The 25,451-nt window shown below is 41.8% G+C and overlaps 3 protein-coding genes across 4 annotated transcripts in view; 2 read left to right on the top strand and 1 right to left on the bottom strand.

Annotated features, from left to right (window-relative positions):
- Nucleotides 1-11,653, top strand: part of LOC107598276 (general vesicular transport factor p115-like) — a 28,762-nt gene extending 17,109 nt beyond the window's left edge. Inside the window, exons 19-34 of the mRNA XM_016289572.1 lie at nt 1,357-1,556; nt 2,747-2,835; nt 2,923-3,077; nt 4,031-4,236; nt 4,482-4,592; nt 5,585-5,703; nt 6,376-6,557; nt 6,737-6,858; nt 6,953-7,091; nt 7,188-7,275; nt 8,300-8,303; nt 9,347-9,442; nt 9,552-9,650; nt 10,481-10,549; nt 10,641-10,856; nt 10,937-11,653. Coding sequence (XP_016145058.1) covers nt 1,357-1,556; nt 2,747-2,835; nt 2,923-3,077; nt 4,031-4,236; nt 4,482-4,592; nt 5,585-5,703; nt 6,376-6,557; nt 6,737-6,858; nt 6,953-7,091; nt 7,188-7,275; nt 8,300-8,303; nt 9,347-9,442; nt 9,552-9,650; nt 10,481-10,549; nt 10,641-10,856; nt 10,937-11,017 — 1,976 coding nt within the window. The 3' untranslated portion in view covers nt 11,018-11,653. The remainder of the gene's footprint in view (nt 1-1,356; nt 1,557-2,746; nt 2,836-2,922; nt 3,078-4,030; nt 4,237-4,481; nt 4,593-5,584; nt 5,704-6,375; nt 6,558-6,736; nt 6,859-6,952; nt 7,092-7,187; nt 7,276-8,299; nt 8,304-9,346; nt 9,443-9,551; nt 9,651-10,480; nt 10,550-10,640; nt 10,857-10,936) is intronic.
- A 3,597-nt stretch (nt 11,654-15,250) lies between these two features.
- On the bottom strand, nt 15,251-19,554 carry LOC107598246 (acidic leucine-rich nuclear phosphoprotein 32 family member B-like). 2 transcript variants are annotated; one of them, XM_016289524.1, is made up of 7 exons: nt 19,349-19,554; nt 18,052-18,201; nt 17,858-17,980; nt 16,786-16,972; nt 16,612-16,703; nt 16,473-16,539; nt 15,251-15,774 (listed from the first exon to the last, which is right to left on the bottom strand). In XM_016289524.1, the coding sequence occupies exons 1-7, from the start codon at nt 19,400-19,402 to the stop codon at nt 15,692-15,694; spliced, it is 756 nt and encodes a 251-aa protein (XP_016145010.1). In that variant the 5' UTR covers nt 19,403-19,554; the 3' UTR covers nt 15,251-15,691. The 2 variants fall into 2 exon arrangements, with proteins under 2 accessions (XP_016145010.1, XP_016145011.1); XM_016289525.1 differs by having other exon boundaries at nt 15,251-15,771.
- Nucleotides 19,555-24,775: 5,221 nt separating this feature from the next.
- Nucleotides 24,776-25,451, top strand: part of LOC107598275 (sperm-associated antigen 5-like) — a 14,800-nt gene continuing 14,124 nt past the window's right edge. Inside the window, exon 1 of the mRNA XM_016289571.1 lies at nt 24,776-25,103. Coding sequence (XP_016145057.1) covers nt 24,981-25,103 — 123 coding nt within the window. The 5' untranslated portion in view covers nt 24,776-24,980. The remainder of the gene's footprint in view (nt 25,104-25,451) is intronic.

Here is a 25,451-nt window from a genome sequence, read left to right as displayed (position 1 = left end):
TGTTAGCATGATTAGCAAGTAACTAGCATGCTGTTAGCATGATTAGCAAGTAACTAGCATGCTGTTAGCATGATTAGCAAGTAACTAGCATGCTGTTAGCATGATTAGCAAGTAACTAGCATGCTGTTAACATGATTAGCAAGTAACTAGCATGTCATTAGCATTATTAGCAAGTTACTAGCATTTCATTAGCATGATTAGGATGTTGCGAGCATGTCGCTTGCATGATTAGCAAATCACTAAAATGTCACTAGCATGTTTCCAGCATGATTAGCATGCTGCTAGCATGATTAACAAGTTACTAGCATTTCACTTGGATTTTTCTAGCATGATTAGCATGTTGCTAGCATGATTAGGAAGTAACTAACATGTTGCTAGCATGATTAGCAAGTAACTAGCATGCTGTTAACATGATTAGCAAGTAACTAGCATGTTGTTAGCATGATTAGCACGTAACTAGCATGTCATTAGCATTATTTGCAAGTTACTAGCATTTCATTAGCATGATTAGGATGTTGCGAGCATGTCGCTTGCATGATTAGCAAATCACTAAAATGTCACTAGCATGTTTCCAGCATGATTAGCATGCTGCTAGCATGATTAACAAGTTACTAGCATGTCACTTGGATTTTTCTAGCATGATTAGCATGTTGCTAGCATGATTAGGAAGTAACTAACATGTTGCTAGCACGATTAACAAGTTATTAGCATGTCGCTAGCATGATTAGCATGTTACTAGCATGTTGCTTGAATGATTAACACGTTACTAGCATGTTGCTAGCATGTTTCCAGCATGATTAACATGTTATCATGATTAGCATGCTACTTAGCATGATTAGCAAGTTACTAGCATGTTAATAGCATGTTGCTAGCATGATTAGCATGTTACTAGCATGTCGCTAGCATGATTAGCATGCTACTAGCATGTTGTTAGTATGTTTCTAGCATGATTAGCATGTCACTAGGATAGATAGATTAGATGTTTTTTGACCGCTGGAGTTTGAATAGTCTTGGGAACATTCCGTCAATGTAAGTCTATGGGATTTGTATGATTTTTAATCTTCAGTTTTATGAAAACTATAAGTCGGATCAGTCTGAAAAGATAAAGCACACGAAGTGAGATCCGTCTGAAGAGCTGGGCTGAGTTTGGTGGTTGTAGCTGGAAAGCTCCAGGAGGAGGAGCGTTCAGAAATGTTAGTCTCATAAGAATAATAAGAAGAAGAAGCTTAAGTAGCAGATCAGTAAGCTAACCTAATGATACAAATATTATTATTTTTACTGCACTTTGTCATTCTTCTAGTTATTTACCCATGGTGGCTTTAATATTCTGTCATATTAAACACAGCTTATTTCCAGGTTGGATAGAAGCAGCTCCGTGTCGCGTGCGGATGAGTAGCTGTGCTTTGTCTCTGCAGCTGGTGCGAGTGATGGTTTCTCCGGTGAACTCTCCGGGGGCCACAGCCAGCTGCCAGAGGGCCATGTTCCAGTGTGGTCTCCTCCAGCAGCTCTGCACCATCCTCATGGCCACAGGTGTTCCTGCAGACATCCTCACAGAGGTCAGATTGCTGTCAGAACCGTGTTCACTCTCTGTCTGGTGACCCACGTGCTTCACCTTCAGCCGAGCTAGTGCTTCAGAATACACTTCGCAGCCGTTGATACAGTTGAGGTCAAAAGTTCACATACAGCAAAATGTGCATTATTTTAGCAAAATGCATGTTATTTTTTATTTAGTCCTGACCTGAATAAGATATTTCACATGAAAGACGTTCATATATAGTCCATGAGAGACGATAATAGTTGAGTTCATAAAAATTACCCCGTTTAAAAGTTTACATGCGCTTGATTTTTAATACTGATAATTTTTAGTTTAGTGATTGTTGTTCACGAACCGTTAAACTGCCTGCTGTTCTTCAGAAAAATCCTTCAGCTCCCACTAACTCTTTGGTTTTCCTGCATCTTTTGCAACACCATGCATTAAGAGCCGGGGGTGAAAACTTTTGAACAGAATTAAGATGTGCACATTTTTCTTATTTAGCCTAAATATCATAATTTTTTTAATTTAGTACGGCCCCTCAGAAGCTACAGAAGATACTTGCATGTTTCCCAGAAGACAAAATAATTTAAATTTACCCTGATCTTCAAATTCATAAAGTTTTCTGGGAGCAGAAATTTGTGGGAGCTGAAGGATTTTTCTGAAGAACATCGGGCAGTTTAACTGTTCAGGACAAACAAGGGACTCGTGAAGAACTATCACTAAACTAAAAAACACAGCTGTGGATCATTCAGCTAACAACACAGTATTAAGGGGATGAAAACTTTTGAACGGGGTCATTTTTATAAATGCAACTATTATGTTCTCTTGTGGACTATATGTGAACGTCTTTTATGTGAAATATCTTATTCAGGTCAGGACTAAATAATAAATAACATGCATTTTGTATGATAAATAATTCACATTTTGCAGATTCTGCAAGCTGTATGTAACCTTTTGAGTTGTTTCAGTTGATACAACTGTATCAAGCGTGCTGCAAAAAGTGAAGCCAAGCCGTTGCCATCTGGTGGCCAGTTGCAGTACAGGTCATAAACCCACCATGAGCCAAACTAACATTCTATACATTATAAATAATAAACACAATAAATACATTCTTCCCACTGTGCAGACTCACTCTCTGTGATCATTTCAGTATTAAATACCGCACCAGTGATGAAGTGTTTTAACTGTTTCCTCTTTGTCCTTCTTGTGTAGACCATCAATACAGTGTCCGAAGTCATCCGTGGCGCTGAAGTGAATCAGGACTACTTTGCATCTGTTAACGCACCATCCAATCCACCAAGGTCTGCTTTGTCTTTAGCACTGGTTATTGAAACGGTAACCAAAAAAGGAAGAGTTGGTAATATGAACACATTGGCTGTTTCCTCCAGGCCCGCGATTGTAGTTCTTCTCATGTCGATGGTGAACGAGAGACAGCCGTTCGTTCTGCGCTGTGCTGTACTGTACTGCTTCCAGTGCTTCTTGTACAAGAACCATAAAGGACAGGGCGAGATCGTAGCCACCCTGCTGCCCTCCACTATAGATGGTAAGGGTTGCCCTGACTAGTTCTGCCCCAGAAATTTTAATGTGTTGTTAATTTACTCATCTTCAGGGGTAGGTGACTTTTTTCTTCTTCTTCAGTAGAACAGTAGAGAAGATTTTTAGCTGAAACTGTGCTCCTTGGTGATTCATAGAATGCAAGTCAGCGGCTGCACGTCTTTGAGAATAAAAAAAACCATCAAGGAATGCAAAACTAATAGCCGTGGCTCCTGATGATATACTGAGGTCTTATGAAGCGAAACGATCAGTCTGTGCAAGAAACCGAACATCATTATTACCTCTGATCCAGAGCCTCAGGCAAACGGGGAAATCTTCACTCAGACAGTTTGATTCAATGAACTGCTTCAGTTCAACTGTTCGTTTAAAGTAATCATGCAGTGACGTCACATATATGCAATTATATTATTAAAGCACCCAATAATGTGGATGTTTAAGATGTCTAAAGCATATAAACTGAACGAACTAGTCGTGATCAGCTCACCTTTTATGTAAACGATGAGAAACTATAAAACCCCTTCATTCAAGTGTTGGGTTCACTTATGCTCATATCAGCTGCTCTTCGGTCCGAGTCGAACGCTTTGCACTGAATCAGTTCATTCATCACAGGATCAGATACGCTGATATTTCGGCTCATTTCCAGTCGCAGTGACCGTCAGGCGTCTGAAAGTGAGTTTTGATTGAGTAACTTGTAGATCTGTGCAAACTGATTCGGATGATTCAATCCGATTTGGTGAACTGATTCAACTAATTCACTAAAAAGAACCGGTTCAAAAGAATGATTCGTTCAAGAACCGGACTTCACTCCAGACCACATAAAATGAGTTAACTTCACTTATTTTTTTTGGATGGGTTGCGTGTTTGTTTTCACTATTCAAAATGATTTTTGCATTTATTTTTCATCTGTCGTTTGAGTGCGTGTCCTGTCTGTCTGTCCCTCAGCTAGCTCTATCTCGGCGGGGCAGCTGTTGTGTGGAGGTCTGTTCTCAGCGGATTCTCTGTCAAACTGGTGTGCCGCTGTGGCTCTGGCTCACGCGCTGCAGGATAACCTCACACAGAAAGAACAGCTGCTGCGTGTACAACTAGCCACCAGTCTGGGCAAGCCTCCCGTCTCCCTCCTCCAGCAGAGCACCAACATCCTATCCCAGGTACCTCTCACCGTGTTAATATTGTATGCATGTATATGCACGTGTGTGTTAGGATGCATTTGGGCTTCAAGACTCTGGGCTGATGGGCTTTAGTCAAGGGTAATTGTTTGCCTCAGTAATTCTATCAGATCTGCTCGTTTTGGACGCTCACCAGTATAGACGTGTGTGGCAGCACGAGTGTTTGATTGAGACGGTGTAATTGTGTGTGTGTGTGTGTGTGTGTGTGTGTGTGTGTGTGTGTGCAGGGCAGTCGTGTGCAGACGAAGGTCGGTCTCCTCATGTTGCTCTGCACCTGGATCAGTAACTGTCCAATCGCTGTCATGCACTTCCTGCACAATCAAGACAACGTTCCCTTTGTATCCTTCTATCTATACACACACACACGCTCACTCACTCACTCACTCACTCACGCTCGCTCACACACTCTCTCTCACACTCACACTCACTCACTCACACATACACGCTCGCTCACACACTCACACTCACTCACTCACTCACGCTCGCACACTCTCTCACACACTCTCTCTCACACTCACACACGCTCACTCACACTCTCTCTCACACACACTCACACACACACACTCACTCACTCACTCACTCACACACACATACACGCTCGCTCACACACTCACACTCACACTCACTCACACACTCACTCACACGCTCGCTCACTCACACACTCACGCTCACTCACACTCACTCTCACTCACACTCACTCTCACTCACTCACTCACTCTCACTCACTCACTCACTCCACTCACTCACTCACTCCACTCACTCACTCACTCCACTCACTCACTCACTCCACTCACACACACTCTCACTCACTCACTCACACATACACACTCACTCACACGCTCGCTCTCTCACTCGCTCACACTCGCTCACACTCACACACTCACTCCACTCACTCACTCACTCACTCCACTCACACACACTCTCACTCACACGCTCGCTCTCTCACTCGCTCACACGCTCGCTCTCTCACTCGCTCACACTCGCTCACACACACTCACTCACTCACTCACTCACACATACATACACTCACTCACTCACTCACTCACACACACACTCTCTCACTCACACACACTCACTCACTCACTCACTCACACACACACTCTCACTCTCACGCACGCATGCACGCACACTCTCTCACTCTCACACACACACACGCACGCACACTCTCTCACTCTCACACACGCACACACACTCTCTGAATGGTCTGAATGGTGGTTAATAATTGACAGTGTGACTGTGGGCTTTAAGGAGACCAGCTCTGATCACAGCATCTGAATTAAGTACAGTGACTTGTTCGAGTGCATTATGTTTCCTTAAGTGATGTTTTCAGCTGACGGGTCAAATCTCTGAAAACCTGGGCGAGGATGAGCGCCTGGTTCAGGGTCTGTGCGCTCTGCTGCTGGGTATTTGTATCTACTATAATGACAACAGCTTGGAGAATTACACAAAGTATGTTTGCACTTTTTCATTCGTATTTTGTTGTGTTATAACTAGGGCTGTCCGTTTGAAATGTTATTAAAAATTGTCATGATTAATCTTTTTATTGGTAATTGAAGTGCATGTAAATAAATGTTGTGTTAATACATTAACATTAAATGAACACGGAACATTTTTTAAAAAGCTGATATGATTTTTACATTGTGTTGGGCAAAATTGGTGTTAAATATGCACTCAAAAAATAATACTTTTATTCATCAAGGATGCATTAAATTGATAAATGTTCTTTTGAATATTCGGAATCCTGAAAAATTAATTTCCACAAAAATATCAACTGTTTTCAACATTCAGGATAATAAAGCATTACTTTAGCAGCAAGTCAGCATAATAGAATGATTTCTGAAGGATCTGAATAATGCAGAATTTTTTTTTTGCCATCACAGAAATAAATGCAGTTTTAAAATAGTTATGCTATTTCACGATTTTACTGTATTTGTGATCAAATAAATGCAGCCTCGTTGAGCAGAAGAAACTTATTTCAAAATCATTTTTAAAAAATCACACCGACCCCAAATTTTTGAACGGTAGTGTTATGAAATGAATTTGATAATTGACAGCCCTTCTTATAACTTCGCCCTTGTGCCTCCTTCGTTTCTCGTAATATTGTTCTGTTCCTCTCCTCAGAGAAAAGCTGAAGCAGCTGATCGAGAAGCGCATAGGAAAGGAAAACTTTGTGGAGAAGCTGGGCTTTATAAGCAAACACGAGCTGTACTCCCGTGCTGCTCAGAAACCTCAGCCGGCCTTCTCCGCTCCAGAACACATGCTGTTCGATCACGAGTTCACCAAACTCATCAAAGAGCTGGAAGGTCCGTGTGGGAGTCCAGAACCAATCCAGAAACTATCCGTCTGTGATCCCATCACAAGAGTCGAAATGGGATGCAGACCCACTGATATAGAACTTCAAAATTACAATTTACAAATCAGTTCCTCCTGATATGAGCATTTAGGCTTTCTTCATGTTCTGTGGTTCTTCATTTCTTCATAGGGATGATAACAAAAGCTGTGCTTAAGTCGAGCGAGGAAGAGAAAAAGGAAGAAGAGGTGAAGAAAACACTAGAACAGCATGACAGCATTGTAACGCAGTACAAAGAGCTGATTAGAGAACAGGTAAAATACCTCAAATACATCACAAGCGCTGGTCTCGCCTTCCTCCTTTTAGTAGGAATTACACATGAATTTTCCATTTCTCCTGTTTATTCAGGATTGTCAGATAAATGAGCTGAAGGAGCAAGTAGCATCGCTGACTTCCCAGAGCGAGACGCTGCAGAGCACCGTAACGCAGCAGTTCTCTCAGATGCAGCAGCACAAAGACCAGTACAACATCCTCAAACTCAAGCTGGGTACTGAGCCGTTCTCAGATGTCTAGCAGTACTGTCTGCAGTGTTTTAGGAGAAGTATCCGCTACAGCTGCTGCACTCTTCCTTCACGTCCCGCAGGTAAAGACGGTCATGTGAACAGCCTGCAGACGGAGGAGCAGAGCCGACTCCGAGAGAAGCTGGAGGAGCTGCAGAGACAAAACCAGGGGTATGACAGGTATTACAACGAGAAGGTGATTTCTGAGGACATTTTCAGTGTCCCCGTAATTTAAGAGGCTTATAAATCATTCAGAATGAGTTTTTTTGAAAATCTGAAATAGCAGAAAGTCTCCTGTGAGGGGTAGGTTTAGGGGTAGGGTTGGTGTAGGACAATAGAATATACGGTCTGTACAGTATAAAAACCATTACGCTTATGGAGAGTCCCCATAAACCATAAAAACCAACATTGTGTGTGACTGAGTGCGTGTGTGTGTGACAGAGTGTGTGTGTGTGAGTGAGTGTCACTGAGTGTGTGTGTGTGTGTGTGTGTGTGTGTGTCTGTGTGAGTGTGTGTGTGTGTGTGTGTGAGTGTGACTGTGTGTGTGAGTGAGTGTGTGACAGTGTGTGTCTGTGTGAGTGTGTGTGTCTGTGTGAGTGTGTGTGACTGTGTGTGTGAGTGTGACTGTGTGTGAGTGCGACTGCGTGAGTGTGACTGCGTGTGTGTGACTGCGTGTGTGACTGCGTGTGTGTGACTGCGTGTGTGTGAGTGTGTGTGTGTGTGTGTGTGTGTGTGTGTGTGTGTGTGTGTGTGTGTGTGTGTGTGTGTGTGTGTGTGTGTGTGTGTGTGTGACTGCGTGTGTGTGACTGCGTGTGTGTGACTGTGTGTGTGTGTGTGACTGTGTGTGACTGCGTGTGTGTGACTGCGTGTGACTGTGACTGCGTGTGACTGTGACTGTGTGTGTGACTGTGACTGTGTGTGTGACTGTGTGTGTGACTGTGTATGTGTGTGCCTGTGTGTGTGTGTGACTGTGTGTGTGTGACTGCGTGTGTGGGACTGCGTGGGTGTGAGTGTGTGTGTGTGGCTGGAACACTGACCCCGGTCACCTCTTGGCCTTTGCATGCAATTGCCAATCATTAACAAAAGGGAACAATTATGGTAATGGTGTACAGAAAAAGCCTCCACAACAGCAATAAATGTGTTGCGCAATGGTTAATGTTGTAGTAGGATTACATGTCGTGACTATGTTGGTCAGTTTTGTTTGTGTTGGCCTGTATGATTTTAATTTATAGCAATTTGTTAAATCATACCCATAACCCATCACTTAAAGGGATAGTTCACCCAAAAATGAAAATTGTCATAATTTGCTCGTCGTTTAAATTCTCTCTCTCGCTCTTTTTTTTTTATACACTGCATGTTGTTTTGGACCCCATTGACTCTGATTGCATTGAAACATTTTTTTATTTCAAAACAATTTTACTCTAGTAAATTTCATAAACAGTTACAAAGAAATGGCAAGAAACACGTTTAATTAAACATGAAATTTTGAAGTAGAAAAAGTTTAGTATTTTAATATTTAGAAATAGTATTTTGTTCCTCCAGTAATAATTTTGGTCCTCCAGTAATCTTTGTTGTATTTACAATTTAGAAAAAAAATTACAGTGTGTATGAACAGCCTTCAAAATATCTTATTTTATGTTCCACATAAGAATATAAGTGATACCGTTTTGAAACAACATGAAGATGAGTAATTTATGACATGATTTTAATTGTACTGTTAAATTTGCCTTTTTGCAATATTGTTTTATGTATTGTGGTTATTAATGAACTAAAATCATAGAATCACCGCTGGGGGGGGGTGTGTTGGGGGGGGGGGGGGGGGGTCATTGGTATGATTTTTTTTTTTTAATGTTGCAATACGTCTCTTCTGCTCATCAAGGCTGTGTTTATTTGATCAAAAATTCGTTAAAAACAGTTAAATATCTTTAGAATTTAAAACAGCTGTTTTCTGTGTGAAAATCTGTTAAACTGTCATTTATTCCTGTGATCAAAGCTGAGGTTTCAGCATCTTCAGAAATCATTCTAATATGCCGATTTGCTGCTCAAGAAACATTTCTGATTATTATTATTTTTCAGGATTCACAGATGAATAGAACAGCATTTATGTGAAATCTTTTGTAACTTTATAAATGTCTTTACTGTCACTTTTGATCAGTTTAATGCGTCCATGCTGAACAGAAGTATTAATTTGCTTCCCCTCCCAAAAGAAAAATCATACCGACCCAAAGCGTTCAAACAGTAGTGGTATATTTGGAAATGTGTGTTTGGTGTCCAGCAGAAGGCTGAGGCCACACCGTCGGCAGAGGGCTCGACTTCAGACGCCACAGCATTACAAAAGGTCAAGTTCCAAGCTTTCTCTTCGTGATATACAGTGAAGATTTCAGCACGTAACATTGTGATTCGATAATAATGCGATTAGACACAGCACTGCTTGTGTGTGTTTGCAGGAGGTGGAGCTGCTGAGAGCTCAGCTGCAGAGCCAGAGCGCAGAGATCGCACAACTACAGCGAGAGAAACACCAGCTTCTCAGAGGAGCCGACGCCACCGTGAGTGTCTGCTGAACATTTCAGTCTCAAAATCCTCAAACCCAGTCATCCCGGGCAGGTGCACTGAGGCGGAGGGGGAAAATGTGATTGTATCTTCTAACGATCAAATCGACTCCCAAATTGTATACAATTATTTTCTAAAGAAAGCACCAGTGAGAGTGTGTGGTGTGACTGTAGTGCAATGCAGAAGAGGGACGTTTGAGGAAACCTGTGCATCTCTGAACAACACAGCAGTGTTTCGTTATTGCATGATTCATTTACTCATTAAGACAAAGACAAAAAAATGCTTTTCTTACTTGGATTTTTGTCTTGTTTCCAGCCAAAATATCTAAAAATCTGCCAGTGGGGTAAGCAAAATAATGTTCTTTCAAACAGAAAACAAGATTATTTAGCTTACCCCGTTGGCAGATTATTATGCTTGTTTCAAGAATGTTTTGATATTTTGGCTGGAACCAAGACAAATGTAAGAAAAGCATTTTTTTTGCAGTGTAGTTTCACATTTAAAGTATTATTTTAATTTTCAATACTCTGACATTAATGTTGTAAAAGTGAAATGAAGTATTAGATACAGAATTGTAATCGCAGTGTATGCAAATGCATCTAAATGCCGCTTCAGAAGCATCTGTGCCATCCGGAAATAAGAGCGTCCTGAAATGTTATGAAGTGACTACGTAACATGATATTGAATTGAAATTTGATTCAAAATGGGGAATCAGATTTTTCACAGTCACTGTTTTCGCTGGATGACAGTATTGTCACTGACCCCGAGGCTTTGAGCGATGGTGATCGTGCTTCTTAGTTCAGTCTGTGTCTGTGTCTGTGTCTGTCAGGCTGCGGCTGCAGGAGACGATGCCATCCGCTCAGAGTTAGAGAGCAGACTCTCGGCTCAGACGCTCAAGGTGACCTGCTCTTTCTGTTTCCATCACGACGTTCCTGATCTTATGTGCTTTCACATTCCCGTTTATAGCACTCCTACTCTCTGTCTGTCAGGAGCAAGTTCAAGCTCTTCTGGAGAGCAAGGAGCTGATGGAGAGGGAGCTTTCTTCAGCCACGAGCTCCACTGCTGTCATGCAGACGGAGAAGAGCAAGCTTCAGCAGGAGCTGCAGGAGTCCAAGAAGGAGCAGGACGATCTCCTCATGCTGCTCGCTGACCAGGACCAGAAGATTCTGAGCCTCAAGCACAGACTCGAGGACTTGGGAGAGACGGTACGTTCCTCTGGCTTTCTGTGGTGTGTTTCGAAGCTCCTTCGTCTTATTCTTGCTCTCCATTTGACTTTTCCTTGTAGATTGAAGATGAGGATGATCTGGATGCAAGGGACCAGTTTGACGACGACGATGATGATGAAGAAGAAGAGTGTGATGAATAAAAACAAATTGACTTCATAGTGGAAGACAGCTAATACTAACCTGCCACTTACACGCTTCGAGAAAGAGACCGAAGGCCTCGGACCATAGAGCTGATCTTCTGATTTTCAGAAGAATCACATATTTGTTTATTTTCTTCGTGCCTGCTTTTTAATTTTTAGTATTTCTTTTGCAGTGGGAAAACCGTTGAACCCATTGCATTTCAAAGAAGCTTTGTGTTTGATCCACTTTCCCGCTGCTTGCGTCCTGGAGGCACACCATCGAAGATTCTTGAGGGAAATAAAGAGAGGATTTGCGTAGTGCGAACCCACAGAGAGCTCTTCGTCTGCTCTGCTGTTTAACATCTCACTCAAACGTCCTGTTTTGCATCAGATCGCTGTTGTCTCTTTTTCTTCCAGCATGCAACAGTTTTCAGAATTGTTCAGCCATACTCATATTTACAAAGGATCAGACACACTCCAGCTGCTTTGCATCGCATCGTGTGTTGTTCTTCAGTAAAACACTGCTGAAGTCCCTCTGAAGGATGGGATCAGACACTTTCAAGTTCCTCTCAAACTGGAGAGCTATTGTGCATTTGATTTAGCTTTTGGTTAATTTATGGATAAACGAGCCTCCTTCGAATAAACTGTGTAAATGCACGTCTGTGGTGTTTTGGTTTTAAACTCGTTGTTGCATGTACAGCTGTATTTGAGGATTTTTTTCAATGCTAATAATATCCACAAATAGAATTTTGATATGAACTGCGTTCATGGTCATGTTTGAAAATTAGTTATGCATTAATTAGATTTATAGGCTTATTAAAATTCACAACGTATTTTTCTTTAAGCAGCCTTTCAGAAAACACTGTCTGGGGGGAAAAAAAACCCTGCTATAATATAATTAAATATTTGCTGTTTGTACACTACAATTAAAACATTTAGAATCAGCTAGTTTTATGTTATGAAAATATTGTACTAATTATGTATCAAATTAAAAATCTATTTTCAGTCTCTAGCTTGAGAAATAGACTCAAATTCATGGGCTTTTAAACTACGTCTAAAAATAAAAATAGTTTAGTATTATAAGAATTAATAAGTTATTAAAATATTAAAACTAATTCAGGCCTTAGTTGCAGATGTTACATAAAATAAATGCCCAACTAGATCGTTTATTATTTATGGTGTATTTATATTTACACAATTATCCCGCACATTTCTGCATTTATTGATGAACATATTTGGCTCTCAAATGAATCATAGTGACATAAGTGTTCTCAAACACAGGTTATGGGTTATATTATATAACTTAAAGGCACAATATGTAAGATTTTTTTATTAAAATATCCAAAAACCACTAGAACAGTGTTATATATTTTGCTGACTTGTGTACTTACATTATCCCAAATGTTTCAAGAATGTTGAAATCCAGAGAAATAAGCAATTTTAACTAGTGACACGGAGTGTGTCCATAGTGTCATTGTGTCGCCTGCCGATGACGTCATAACCCCTCGATTTCCGGTTTTGTTTTGTAGAAAACATGGAAACAGCAGACGCTTTAATATGTTGTGTGTTTTAATAGACCGGTGACAGCCGCACAGAGTAGCATTATAACAGAACTAAATGTATCTCGTATGATAAAACAGCGCTGCTTTACCCCACATACACACGACCGGAAGCAGCGGAAGCACTCGACTGTGGCATAATAAAAGCTCCGCTGCTTTACCCCACACACGCACGACCGGAAGCAGCGGAAGCGCTCGACTGTGGCATAATAAAAGCTCCGCTGCTTTACCCCACACACGCACGACCGGAAGCAGCGGAAGCGCTCGACTGTGGCATAATAAAAGCTCCGCTGCTTTACCCCACACACGCACGACCGGAAGCAGCGGAAGCGCTCGACTGTGGCATAATAAAAGCTCCGCTGCTTTACCCCACACACGCACGACCGGAAGCAGCGGAAGCGCTCGACTGTGGCATAATAAAAGCTCCGCTGCTTTACCCCACACACGCACGACCGGAAGCAGCGGAAGCGCTCGACTGTGGCATAATAAAAGCTCCGCTGCTTTACCCCACACACGCACGACCGGAAGCAGCGGAAGCGCTCGACTGTGGCATAATAAAAGCTCCGCTGCTTTACCCCACACACGCACGACCGGAAGCAGCGGAAGCGCTCGACTGTGGCATAATAAAAGCTCCGCTGCTTTACCCCACACACGCACGACCGGAAGCAGCGGAAGCGCTCGACTGTGGCATAATAAAAGCTCCGCTGCTTTACCCCACACACGCACGACCGGAAGCAGCGGAAGCGCTCGACTGTGGCATAATAAAAGCTCCGCTGCTTTACCCCACACACGCACGACCGGAAGCAGCGGAAGCGCTCGACTGTGGCATAATAAAAGCTCCGCTGCTTTACCCCACACACGCACGACCGGAAGCAGCGGAAGCGCTCGACTGTGGCATAATAAAAGCTCCGCTGCTTTACCCCACACACGCACGACCGGAAGCAGCGGAAGCGCTCGACTGTGGCATAATAAAAGCTCCGCTGCTTTACCCCACACACGCACGACCGGAAGCAGCGGAAGCGCTCGACTGTGGCATAATAAAAGCTCCGCTGCTTTACCCCACACACGCACGACCGGAAGCAGCGGAAGCGCTCGACTGTGGCATAATAAAAGCTCCGCTGCTTTACCCCACACACGCACGACCGGAAGCAGCGGAAGCGCTCGACTGTGGCATAATAAAAGCTCCGCTGCTTTACCCCACACACGCACGACCGGAAGCAGCGGAAGCGCTCGACTGTGGCATAATAAAAGCTCCGCTGCTTTACCCCACACACGCACGACCGGAAGCAGCGGAAGCGCTCGACTGTGGCATAATAAAAGCTCCGCTGCTTTACCCCACACACGCACGACCGGAAGCAGCGGAAGCGCTCGACTGTGGCATAATAAAAGCTCCGCTGCTTTACCCCACACACGCACGACCGGAAGCAGCGGAAGCGCTCGACTGTGGCATAATAAAAGCTCCGCTGCTTTACCCCACACACGCACGACCGGAAGCAGCGGAAGCGCTCGACTGTGGCATAATAAAAGCTCCGCTGCTTTACCCCACACACGCACGACCGGAAGCAGCGGAAGCGCTCGACTGTGGCATAATAAAAGTCCCGCTGCTTTCCAGCCGTGTGTCGCGGAGACGCTGTGTGCTAGAAACAATAATGTACAGTATGTGGAAAAGAATGTGTTTTTTTAACCTTAAACCGCGTAAACGCATTTCATTACACCAAATACACAACATAATGTTCTTTTTAGCAGCATCATATGACCCCTTTAAGTTCATAGGCGCCGATCCGGGGCTGGAGCACTCACGGAAAAACACCAGATTAATTTGAACCAAGTCACAGCTTAGTATGTGCATAATATTTCTTACAGAAACTGTCGATATGCTTCATATAAATTTTTTGTGATTAAGTTCAATTTTTGTAACTGAAGATCGGGAGAAATGTGAATTATTCGTTGGATTTATTATGTAGAAATCATCACAGTATGGTGAGGGGCGTAACATTTCCGTCACAAATCGACGCGTTTCAGAAAGGCGGGGCATAGAGTAGAAACAATAATGTACAGTATGTGGAAAAGAATGTGTTTTTTTAACCTTAAACCGCGTAAACGCATTTCATTACACCAAATACACAACATAATGTTCTTTTTAGCAACATCATATGACCCCTTTAAGTTCATAGGCGCCGATCCGGGGCTGGAGCACTCACGGAAAAACACCAGATTAATTTGAACCAAGTTACAGCTTAGTATGTGCATAATATTTCTTACAGAAACTGTCGATATGCTTCATATAAATTTTTTGTGATTAAGTTCAATTTTTGTAACTGAAGATCGGGAGAAATGTGAATTATTCGTTGGATTTATTATGTAGAGCTGAATTTAAAAAGTATGCGTTTTTATATTTTTCTTAGAAGCTGTCAATAGGTTTTATACGATTTTTTTATATCACGCAATTCTGCAGAAAAAAAAAAAAGTCAAATTGTGAGAAAGAAAAAAAAAAGTTACAATAAACTTTTTTTTTTTATCCAGTGGCGGAAACGGGCTTCCATACTTACCAGTTTTGAAAATAATTATTAGATTAAATGAGCAGTCCTAAAATGTGCATCTAATGAAAATGATCAATCAGCGTTACTGTAGAAGGCAGTGACTGTCTCGAGAGTTGTCGGTCTTCAAATAAAAGCTCAGACAAAGGACCGAGAAATAGGAGAGAGAGCAAAGCACAAAATCTTATTTTATTTACAAAGTTTTTGTCTTACAGAAAGTAAAAATTTAGCTACGACCTTGATTCGTGCCACAGGCTGCCTCGCTGAAATGATGGCCCGCCTGTCGCACAGAAGCCATAGCAATCTTCGGGACGTTTAGAACAAAAACTAAAGCGGGAGGAAACGTCAACCAAAAAAAAAAAGAACACTTTCAACAGAATATTAAAAGCAGAGACCCCAAACTAAATACCAGTCCCCAAAGTCCCCACAGGCTCTGAAACGCAGACAGGCAGGGGACTGACTGTGGACGCGTGGAAGGCTTGCGTTCAGCTCACAGCTCCACTCATCCGTACGGTCTCAGAGGAGGTCTGGCTGATGGGAGGCCAGGTGTTGGAAAGGAAGGAGAGGGAAGGGTTGGTAACAGAGTTGTTCACTGGCTCTTAATCGTCCTCGTCATCGTCGTCCTCATCTTCATCATCCGCTTCTCGTTTTCTCTTCTCACCCTTTCCTCCTTGCTCTTCTTCTGAGCGAGAAAAAAACATTAATACTCCATAATCGCAGGGTTTAAAGTTCCATCAGTTCATAAAGAGTCACGTGCTTCATTCCTGAATGAATCAGCCGTTCGAACGAATCAATTGAACGAATGATTCAGTGATAAAATCAGTGACTTGCTGCCACCTGCTGGTGGAGTTAGTTTCATTTTTAGCTTCAGATCAATAATCCTGATAAAAAATTAGCCTTCCTAATACGAGGTGACATGCGACTCCTTAAAGTGACTTACAGGAGTATTTTCTGTTTACCTTTGCAATGGCATCATTTTCATCTGTCAGATTCAAAAATGTATGTTTATAATCTTTTTAAAACTATGTAGAATAAGACAAGTTACCAATCATATGAAATCCGTATTAATAAATTAATTTGTACTGCAGAGGCGGCACAGACGAACACGTTTAATGAGGCTCAGAGGTGGCGTGAGTGCAATTCATAAATTCGTGTGGAGATAAATGTTTTAAATATAACATTTTGAATACAGAAATGATTCAAATAACTGAAATTATGAGCTGAAAATGAAACTAACTCCGCCAGCAGGTGGCGGCGAGTCACTGATGTTATCACTGAATCATTCATTCAATTGATTCGTTCGAACGGCTGATTCATTCAGGAATGAAGCACGTGACTCTTTATGAACTGATGGAACTTTAATCCCTGAATACAACTCACCTTCATCATCGTCATCATCGTCGTCATCATCATCATCTACTTCTCCATCCCGACCAATTTCTTCCTCCTGAAATCGACGAGGTTTTGTCATTAAATCAGTTTTCTGTTATTAGTGTTATTCCACGAGCAACGCACGTACCTCATCCTCTCCACTGCCCTCCTCATCGTCCTCCTCGCCTTCAACCTCATCTTCATCATCGTCGTCGTCTTCATCAAACTCATCCTCCTCATCTGCGTTGAAAGTGATACGAATGAACATCGGCAACCCCCCAAAATAACTCAACGGCCGAACCGGAAAGCTGGCCACACCGACCTTCATCATCGTCATCATCGACTCCGTCAGCTTCTCCGTCGGAGTCCGACGCCTCGCGGTCGTCCAAATCGTAGCCGTCCAGATACGCGAGCTGTGGGAGGAGCCTGAAGACGCTTTCCCGGTAGTCGTTCAAGTTTGTGACTTCGCAGTTGAAAAGGTCGAGACTCTTCAGATGGTCGAGTTTTTTCTGCCAAAGCGAACGGATCGACAACAAAACGGTACAAGTCCAGTTAGGGTTTCACTTCCAGCAAAGCTGCTCAAACACTGCACACTTTATTATTTGTGCTTTTATGGCTCATATATAGCATGATACAGAAGAACGTAGAGCTCAGAAAAGGGAAAAAGCACAGCTTCACGGGGCTTATAGCTTTTATAAAACGGTTACTCCATATACGTAGCACGGTTTCACGAAATAAAACAGAGCAAATAAAGTGTAAAGATATTAATAAACACAGTATTCTTCCACCAAACAATGTAGCTCCTCAGAAACAGTTGTGGTTGCTACAAAGTGGTTGCCGAGCAACACACAAATGTAAACAAAGGTGTGTGTTACTTTGTAGCGTCATTTACAACAGCTTCAGACGCGGCTCAGCCAATCAGAGCCAAGCACCGGAACTATCTGTTTTATAACCATAATTATAACAGTCAGAAGATGAAAGAGCTTTATTCTTATTCTGAAGGACTGACTGAACATTATGACTTACAAATCAATCAATCAATCAATCAATCAATGAATGGAGATCAAATACTGATTAGGGTTTCACGAAATAAAACAGAGCAAATAAAGTGTAAAGATATTAATAAACACAGTATTCTTCCACCAAACAATGTAGCTCCTCAGAAACAGTTGTGGTTGCTACAAAGTGGTTGCCGAGCAACACACAAATGTAAACAAAGGTGTGTGTTACTTTGTAGCGTCATTTACAACAGCTTCAGACGCGGCTCAGCCAATCAGAATCAAGCACCATCCGTTTTATAAATATAATCTTATGTTCAGTTTACGCAAGCACATAGTTTAGAGGAGCTAGAACTCTCACACGTTATGATACGGCAGACTTCATCAGGTACAAACCAAGGGTTCCAGCGTGCTGATGTCCTTCAGTTTGTTGCCGCTCAGGTTGAGATGCGTGAGACTGGGGAGTTTCTCAGCTAAAGCATCGAGGCCGCCAGAGATTCTGTTGTCGCTGAGCTCCAACTGAGGATTAAAACACATCACATCACAACACGTGTGTCTCAGCACAGCCCGTCAGGATTGTGTGCGCTTACCTTCTTCAGCTTCCCGAGCTTGGGGAGGTTGGAGACGGAGAGCAGACCCACATTTATCAAACTTAGAAACTCCAGATTAACAAACTCCGCTGTGAGGCCTTCGATTTTCCCTTCGTTTGACCTGCAGTTGTCCAGCACGAGCTCTCGCACCTGCACACATCAGGATAACACTCAGCAGCACTGCAGCGGTGTGAGCATGCACACGTTTACACGCTAAGCTGTGACTTGGTAATCTACGAAATAAATGTTATGAGTAACTATAAACCCAATATTGATAGGAGACGCTGGGAGTTCACGCGGTCCATCGTGTTTCTAATACTGAACATCTGTGGAAACATTTATTAGAGATAATATCTAACAAGATTGATCGGTTACTTTTAAAGATATTACTTTTGGACACTTTGATTCCGATTCTAATAAATACAAAGCTTGTTTTGTTATAAATGTAACTAATATCCATAAATAAATTCACCAACAAAACAACTTTTCTTGTTTTTTTTGGTAAAGAATTTAAAATGTATCTTAATAGCATTTCATCCTCTGTGAATAAGAACAACCTCAACTTGTAATGACTTTAATTTGTATACTCTAATTGAAATATTAATTAATATCGTACCCTCATATTTTTCTTTATCTTTTTCTCTCTTATGTTCAGATGGATTGTGCATAGTGTTGATAAATGCTGTGCACTCTATACAAAGTTGTATATTTTTAATTGTTGTTTACATTCATAAAAAAAAAAAAATCCCGCGCGCCAAAAACAACAAACGAGGGCGGAAGTGACGTAAGCGTTGCTCTGCTGCGAGAGACGAAGACGGAGCGGAAGTTAGCGAGACAAAAATGGCGAGATTCTTTCTCTAGTGACGAACTGGAGAAGCACATGCAGTTTTTCCCTTCTTCTCCTTCTCCTTCTCCTTCTCTCCCTGAGATCCGCGGTGCGTCTCCGCACAGCTTTCGCCTCACAGCTCGTCTGAAGATCACCAGCGCGCGACACTAGAGCGCTTCTGAGTAATGGCGGGAAGCGGCGCCTCGAGTAACAATGTATCCACAACACACGCGTTAAACACCGCAGTTTGAAAACTTTTAAATATCACTTTCATCTAACCGAAAAGCCTCCGCGCGCTTAAGAAAAAAGCCGTTATATTAAACGTCCGCTGATATTTCTTCGAACCGCCGGGGGTTTATTACTCGAGCTTCAGAAGCTCTGCGTGTAATGAAGCTGAGCAACACATGGCCAGCACCTCCTCCAGACACCGCAGCCCTGACCCACATCAGCTCCTGCAGCAGCGTTACTCACATCACACGCCGTCCTGTTCCTCAGCTCCAGATGAATCCTCTTCTTCATGTCCATAGCGCCCCGCAGAAGGTGCACTCTTCCGTCCTGGGTCTCCTGTTCAGCCCAGAAGCTGCAAAGATGCTTTAACGGAGGGAGACTGTGGGACTGTAGTGCTCTGAGGCCAGCGCTAAGTTACTGAGGAGAGCAGAAACACGTAGAAGAAGCGGCGCTGAAGCGTTATATACTCAACAGCGCCCCCTGCGGCCAGCGGCGCGCACTGCAGCACAGCAACACGGAGCGCTCGTCTCGATGCTGTATAATGATTTCGTGTAATTTTTTGCATATCAATAAAGAAAGTTTATTATGGCGCTTAAATGCATGCATGGTCTTGGGAAGTTGATTTATCGGCAAACACAGACCCATATCTGCATTAACCTCCTGGGACCCAGACAAAAATTAAAAAAAAAAAAAATCTTCATTTTTTGCCGTTACGTTGCTTAGAGCATAAGAAATAAAAATTAAAAATAGGCTAAAAAATATTTTTTTAGGTTTCAGGATTGTATTATACCAGAATGTGTATAAAGGTGATTCTCAGGATGATCTGATATACCGTTTTTCTTTGTGTGTGTAAAACGGGTTTGCCATTATATACAATGTATCTCTTCACTGTAACTCATTTGCATATCGATGTGTTCCTGGGGCAACATGTAATGAAAAACAAAGTGTAATAATATAGGCAAGATTTTCATAGTAGTATCTAATATTTCATAGGAATATTGAAGTATAATTGATTTCCCTATTCATTTGTTATTATCTGGACACTATCTGCTTCATAACAGAAAGTTTTGAGTTGAAACCCCGAGATGTTGATTTATGACAAACAGTTTAAAGTTAGTCAGATTTAAATATATGATCATATTACTGCATATTCCGTTGTCGTAGATTGTCAAATGCAGTGCTCTCTTTCCATCAGCTATATTAATATATTATATAACGCCACTATTAAAAGATTCTAACAAATTTAAACGAACATTGTTTCTCTCTTTGAAACTCGGATGCCCGTTTTCCACACGTTGATATGATTCTTTAGGTTTTAAAAAAAACACCGGGTGAATTTTTATCATTATAGGGTGGTTGTGTGCACACACATTTCAGTTCAAACTACTTGTAAAAGTGCATGTAGCATCCGATGAACCCTATTTCAAAAGAAAGCATTTTGAAAATATTAACTCCATTCGCTAGACATGAAAAGAACCGGGGTCAGACACTCTTCCCAGATGAGCAGCTATATGAGAAGCCCTGAGCTAGCTTTCACCAGCATGCTAGGAGATGTAAAGTTCTTATTTGGTATCATTAGGTCCAATGATTGCATGAGAGAATATGAGGCTGTTTTGTACAAAACAACTCAAACTGCAAAAACACCTTCCCTTTAATGAAAAGCCTGATAGGGGAAATGTATAAATCATTTCAGTTTACGATAAATGATGAATGTCTGTGGTATGTCATATTTAATTCATGAAGCTCAGAGCTGGATGCTCAGTATCTGCTTTAATGCGGGACAGAGGAGCTCACTGTGTTCGGACAGGATTGTGAACACACCTAGAAAGTGAGCAGAAGGGATAAAAAGGTTATGTATGAGTGGCCACAGAGGGCCGGCGCTTCACAGCCCTTTTGAGTATTCAAATAACATGCAAATACAGAAATGCCTTTAATGTCAGCTTAATTTTTTATCACTTTGAAAAGTGCAGGTTTATTGTGGCTGGCATGCTAACCGTGAACACTTCAAGAGACGGTTAGCGTGTGAGGATTCATTCATCTGAGAACAGAACATAAGCTGGTTCTTCAGAGCGTGAATATGTTTTTCACACTCAGAAAATAAAACGGTTCTTTGTGGGAACCCTGTGGCATCTCTCTATGAAACCCCAGTGTGAACCTTTATTTTTAAGAGTGTATATGTGAGATGCATGTGTTTACAGAACAATTAACATGCAAATGGATTATTGTAGCAGGGTATGGTTAGACTTGTTGAATGTTATGAGGAACGTTATGGAGACGCTCTCTTGGGAACCAAGCCATTTTCACTGAGCAGCAACTCTTCACAATGATATACAGGTCAGTCTCCAGTTTGTGATTTAAACCTGATGTCTTTTGGTTTATATTTTGGGTTAGGGTCTCGTGACGACAGACAATGCAGCATCATGACCTCCTTCTTTTGCTCTCTTCGGTCAGTATTGTGCCAAGTTCTCCACCGTTGCAAATAAGATAAGAGCACAACTGCAAGAACTCTCCCAGCACTATGGTAATGTTTAACCAGATAATTATTCTCGTAGCTGCAGGAAAAGTAAATGGGAGCAATTTTATTTCAGCCCTGTCACTTCAATGCTTCATATTCATGGGACAGCACAATACAATGGAGAAAGAGATCCTGCCATCTGAAGTAAAAGATTCTGACGAAGGTACGACGTTGGATTTAAAACTTCATGATGAATCTTTTTAAAAAGAGCCCGATTGCCTGAATTTGCTCATTATCAATTTATTCTTTGCTTGTCCATTAGTGAAAACATTTTATATCAGATGACAAACACAAAGCGTTTCATGAGTAGTTCTTTCATTTATAGGTTTGTAATTTGCACTGCGATACATAATATTCATTTGCTACTTTTTTTGTTTTTTTGCAACGATAATGAGATATTTGAAAGATTTTGCACCAATAACTCAAGCTAACAGGGAACGTTCTCAAAATGATGAACAAATGTTCTTTCAGTAATATTGGCACAAAAACGTTATTCACACAGCCCTTGTGCAATGTTTTTTGTTTTTTTGACTGAAATTGTTTAGTTGGAAGGTCAGCTAATGTTTTTAAATGTTACAAAAGAACATTAAAAATTAACATTTCCGTAATGATAGATTTCCGTTTGATAAAAAAATCAGAATATGTAAGATTTTTTATTAAAACATCCAAAAACCACTAGAACAGTGTTATATATTTTGCTGACTTGTGTACTTACATCATCCCAAATGTTTCAAAGAATGTTTAAATCCAGAGAAATAAGCAATTTTAACTAGTGTCACGGAGCGTGTCTATAGTGTTGCCTGCTAATGACGTCATAACCCCTCGATTTCCATTTTGTAGAAAACATGGAAACACCAAAGACACTTTAATATGTTGTGTGTTTTAATAGACCGGTGATGACCGCACAGAGCAGCATTATAACAGAACTAAACATATCTAGTATGATAAAACAGCTCGTTCCGCTTCGACGGCTTTCAGCCTCACTCTGCTTCATTCTACTACGACAATAAATCATTAGCTCATCCATGAACATGATTTCTGCCCGAGTCTCGTCGGATTGCATCGGCTGTGGGGATGAAGACCACAACTCCCTTGATTCCACACTCAGTCACGCCGTCATCAGACTACGCCTTTGTCTCTTTGTTTATTTTGAATACATGCCCTCCAGCGGCGAAAATTACATATCGTGCCTTTAACATTTGCAATGCATAGCCAAGAAAAGAACGTTTTAAAAATATTTTAAAAACTGGATGTTTTAAATGTTCAGAGAACCTCCATAAACAATGATTTTATAACATAATGAAAACTTTAGCAAAATGTTTTAAGAATATATTTGTGTGGCGACACCCTCACCTGTGTCAGTGCATCTGCATTTCTTCTGAAACATGCCTTGAGTGGCTCTTCATGCACTCATGAGCTCTCCTCACTGCAATACCTGCAGCAAAGCACTGAGCGATTTGTCTGTTTGGTTGAAGGAATTCGGCTGCGACTGAGAGACAGAGACCTGCTGAAGAAACGAAAGGCCGAGGCAGAGGAACAGGCAACCAACCAGTGGGTTTATGAGTAAAGATAGTGTTGAACGAGGCTAATAGAAACACTGGAGAAGGCTGTAGAGCACCTATTCATACTTCCATTCCTGTCACTCTGTGATGTTGTGATGCACGTGCACACATTTGGGTTAGTTATCTCCTAATATCCAACAGAGCACAAGGTCTCAAAAGAGTGAAAAAGAGGAGCAGCGGTACCCCGGGAAGGAAAGGGGCACCTGTAGATGTTCCAGAAGATCAGGCTCAGGACGTACCCACGATAGCAGAGCCGCTGCCTGTGGAAACACAGAGTGAAAATCCTCTGCAAGGCTTTCTGATCGAGCATCTGGGGCCCGAAGAGGAAGAAGACATGCCTCAGAAGAGCCTCGTCATTGATGCAGGTGTTTGCAGAAATCTCTCTAATCATTGGGTGGTTCATTTATACAGTTAAGCATTTTATGTATTTGCTTGTCAGAGCAACTGAGTAACGTGCAGTGGTTTTAGGTGCGGTGGATGATGCACCTGAACAACCGGCGGATCCTCCAGCTCCAGCTCAACCACACGGTCTACCTGAGAGTTTCATGATCCGAGTCGCTTTTCTGCTGAACAATGCATTGCAACTAACTCGTTTACTAAGGATTTCTAAGCCTGAAACGAGAACAAATGTATATTTATTAAAAATCACATTTCTATGTGTATGCCACTCATCAGTACTCTGTCAAACAATCCAGATATATTGTTAATAAAAATAAAAAATTGTTACATTATAGCACTTTTGTGCCCTCCAGTGATTGTAAACAAAAAAGTGTTTTTGCCATAAGCCTTGTTTAGTTTGTTTGTACAACTAACTATTTAAAAAAAAAAGGCTTTTGTATTTAGTCTTTGTCTGCAGTTATTTCACTGGATTGTTAAACCATCGTGCAGGAATCAGTCTGATTAATAAACGCAGGGTCTCACTCAACAAGCGCATGTAATAAACGCTCACACACAAACTACACCATTAAAACAACACATTCTATTAAATTCTTGAACATAATGTAATGCAGCGATACAACACAACTAGCAATAGTTTTTTTGTTGTTGCTGAGAATAGTGTTAACCTATATCTGTGCTGTGAACATCTTGTAGTGAAGGTTTTGCAATGATGATTTTAATCTGGTTGGAGACAATATTTGTAATGTCCTGCTGCTATCAGTGCACGGACTTCCATTGCATGGACGGAGAAAACAATGCATGGTTTTCTCAAAATATCTTCCCTTATGTTCCACAGAAAAATCTAACTCATAATGGGTTTGGAGTGACTTCAGGAGGAGCAGGACATATGCACAGAACTGACATCATATCATTATATACTGTATATCTATATCTATATCTATATATATTATCATTGAGATCTTTTGCTGCTGATTGCAGATTAGGGTTAGGGTATATGGCGATATAGTTCTGCATTAGAGGCCTCCTACAACAACAACAACAACATGTACAAATCTTCACAGTTCTGTTTGTGTTTTCTCTGTGTTCGGCTCTTTGAGGGTTAATGCGGCGCTGTGAACACTGAAGCAGAGAAGAAGAAGAAGAGCCGCGTTTCCGGTGTTTTTTTATCCAATCAGGTGACCGTGTGTTTTATTTTGAACGCGGCGCTGGCGGTTAAATCGAGTTCCCCTCAGGATTAACATTAACGGTAACGCTGAGAAAAGCGCGTGTGGTAAGCGTTCAAGAAAGAACACGCGTTAATATAAACAAATCCGTGATGATATTTTGGGTTAGTGCGTCGAAGTAAAGACTGTTCGCGAACTCCTGAAGCGCTAATCTCCTCAGATCTGCATCAGAAGACATGTCTTCAGCCCGCGGCTCGTCGGAGGAATCTTTATTTCAGCCCAGATCTGAACGAGTTCCGCTCAGAGATGTCACGTTTCAGAACAAACTGCTGCATTTGCAGGACGGTCCTAAAACACAGGTACGGCGATGTTCCCTCACTGCTTTCAGATTGCTTTAAAGGGGTCATATGATGCGATTTCAAGTTGTTCTTTCTCTGTGGAGTGTCACAAGCTGATTGTGCATAGATAAGATCCCTGAAGTTGCAAAGACTAAAGTCTCAAAACCAAAGAGATATTCTTTATCAAAGTTAAGACTCTGCCACGCCCCCCTAAAACGGCTCGTTCTAACACGCCCCCACATATCTACCTCACTATGTGGAAATATTAGCATAATGCACCCAAATGTGCACACAGAGAAAGAAGGCGTGGTTTCAGTAACCGCAGTTAGTGTTGAAGCAGCATGTCAGGGAGACGCTGTGTGTTTCTAG

Source organism: Sinocyclocheilus grahami, unplaced genomic scaffold (assembly GCF_001515645.1).
Source record: "Sinocyclocheilus grahami isolate Dianchi unplaced genomic scaffold, SAMN03320097.WGS_v1.1 scaffold249.1, whole genome shotgun sequence".
Classification (NCBI taxonomy): Eukaryota; Metazoa; Chordata; class Actinopteri; order Cypriniformes; family Cyprinidae; genus Sinocyclocheilus; species Sinocyclocheilus grahami.
The sequence above is the reverse complement of the archived record's forward strand: the minus strand, read 5'-3'. Positions and strand labels throughout refer to the sequence as shown.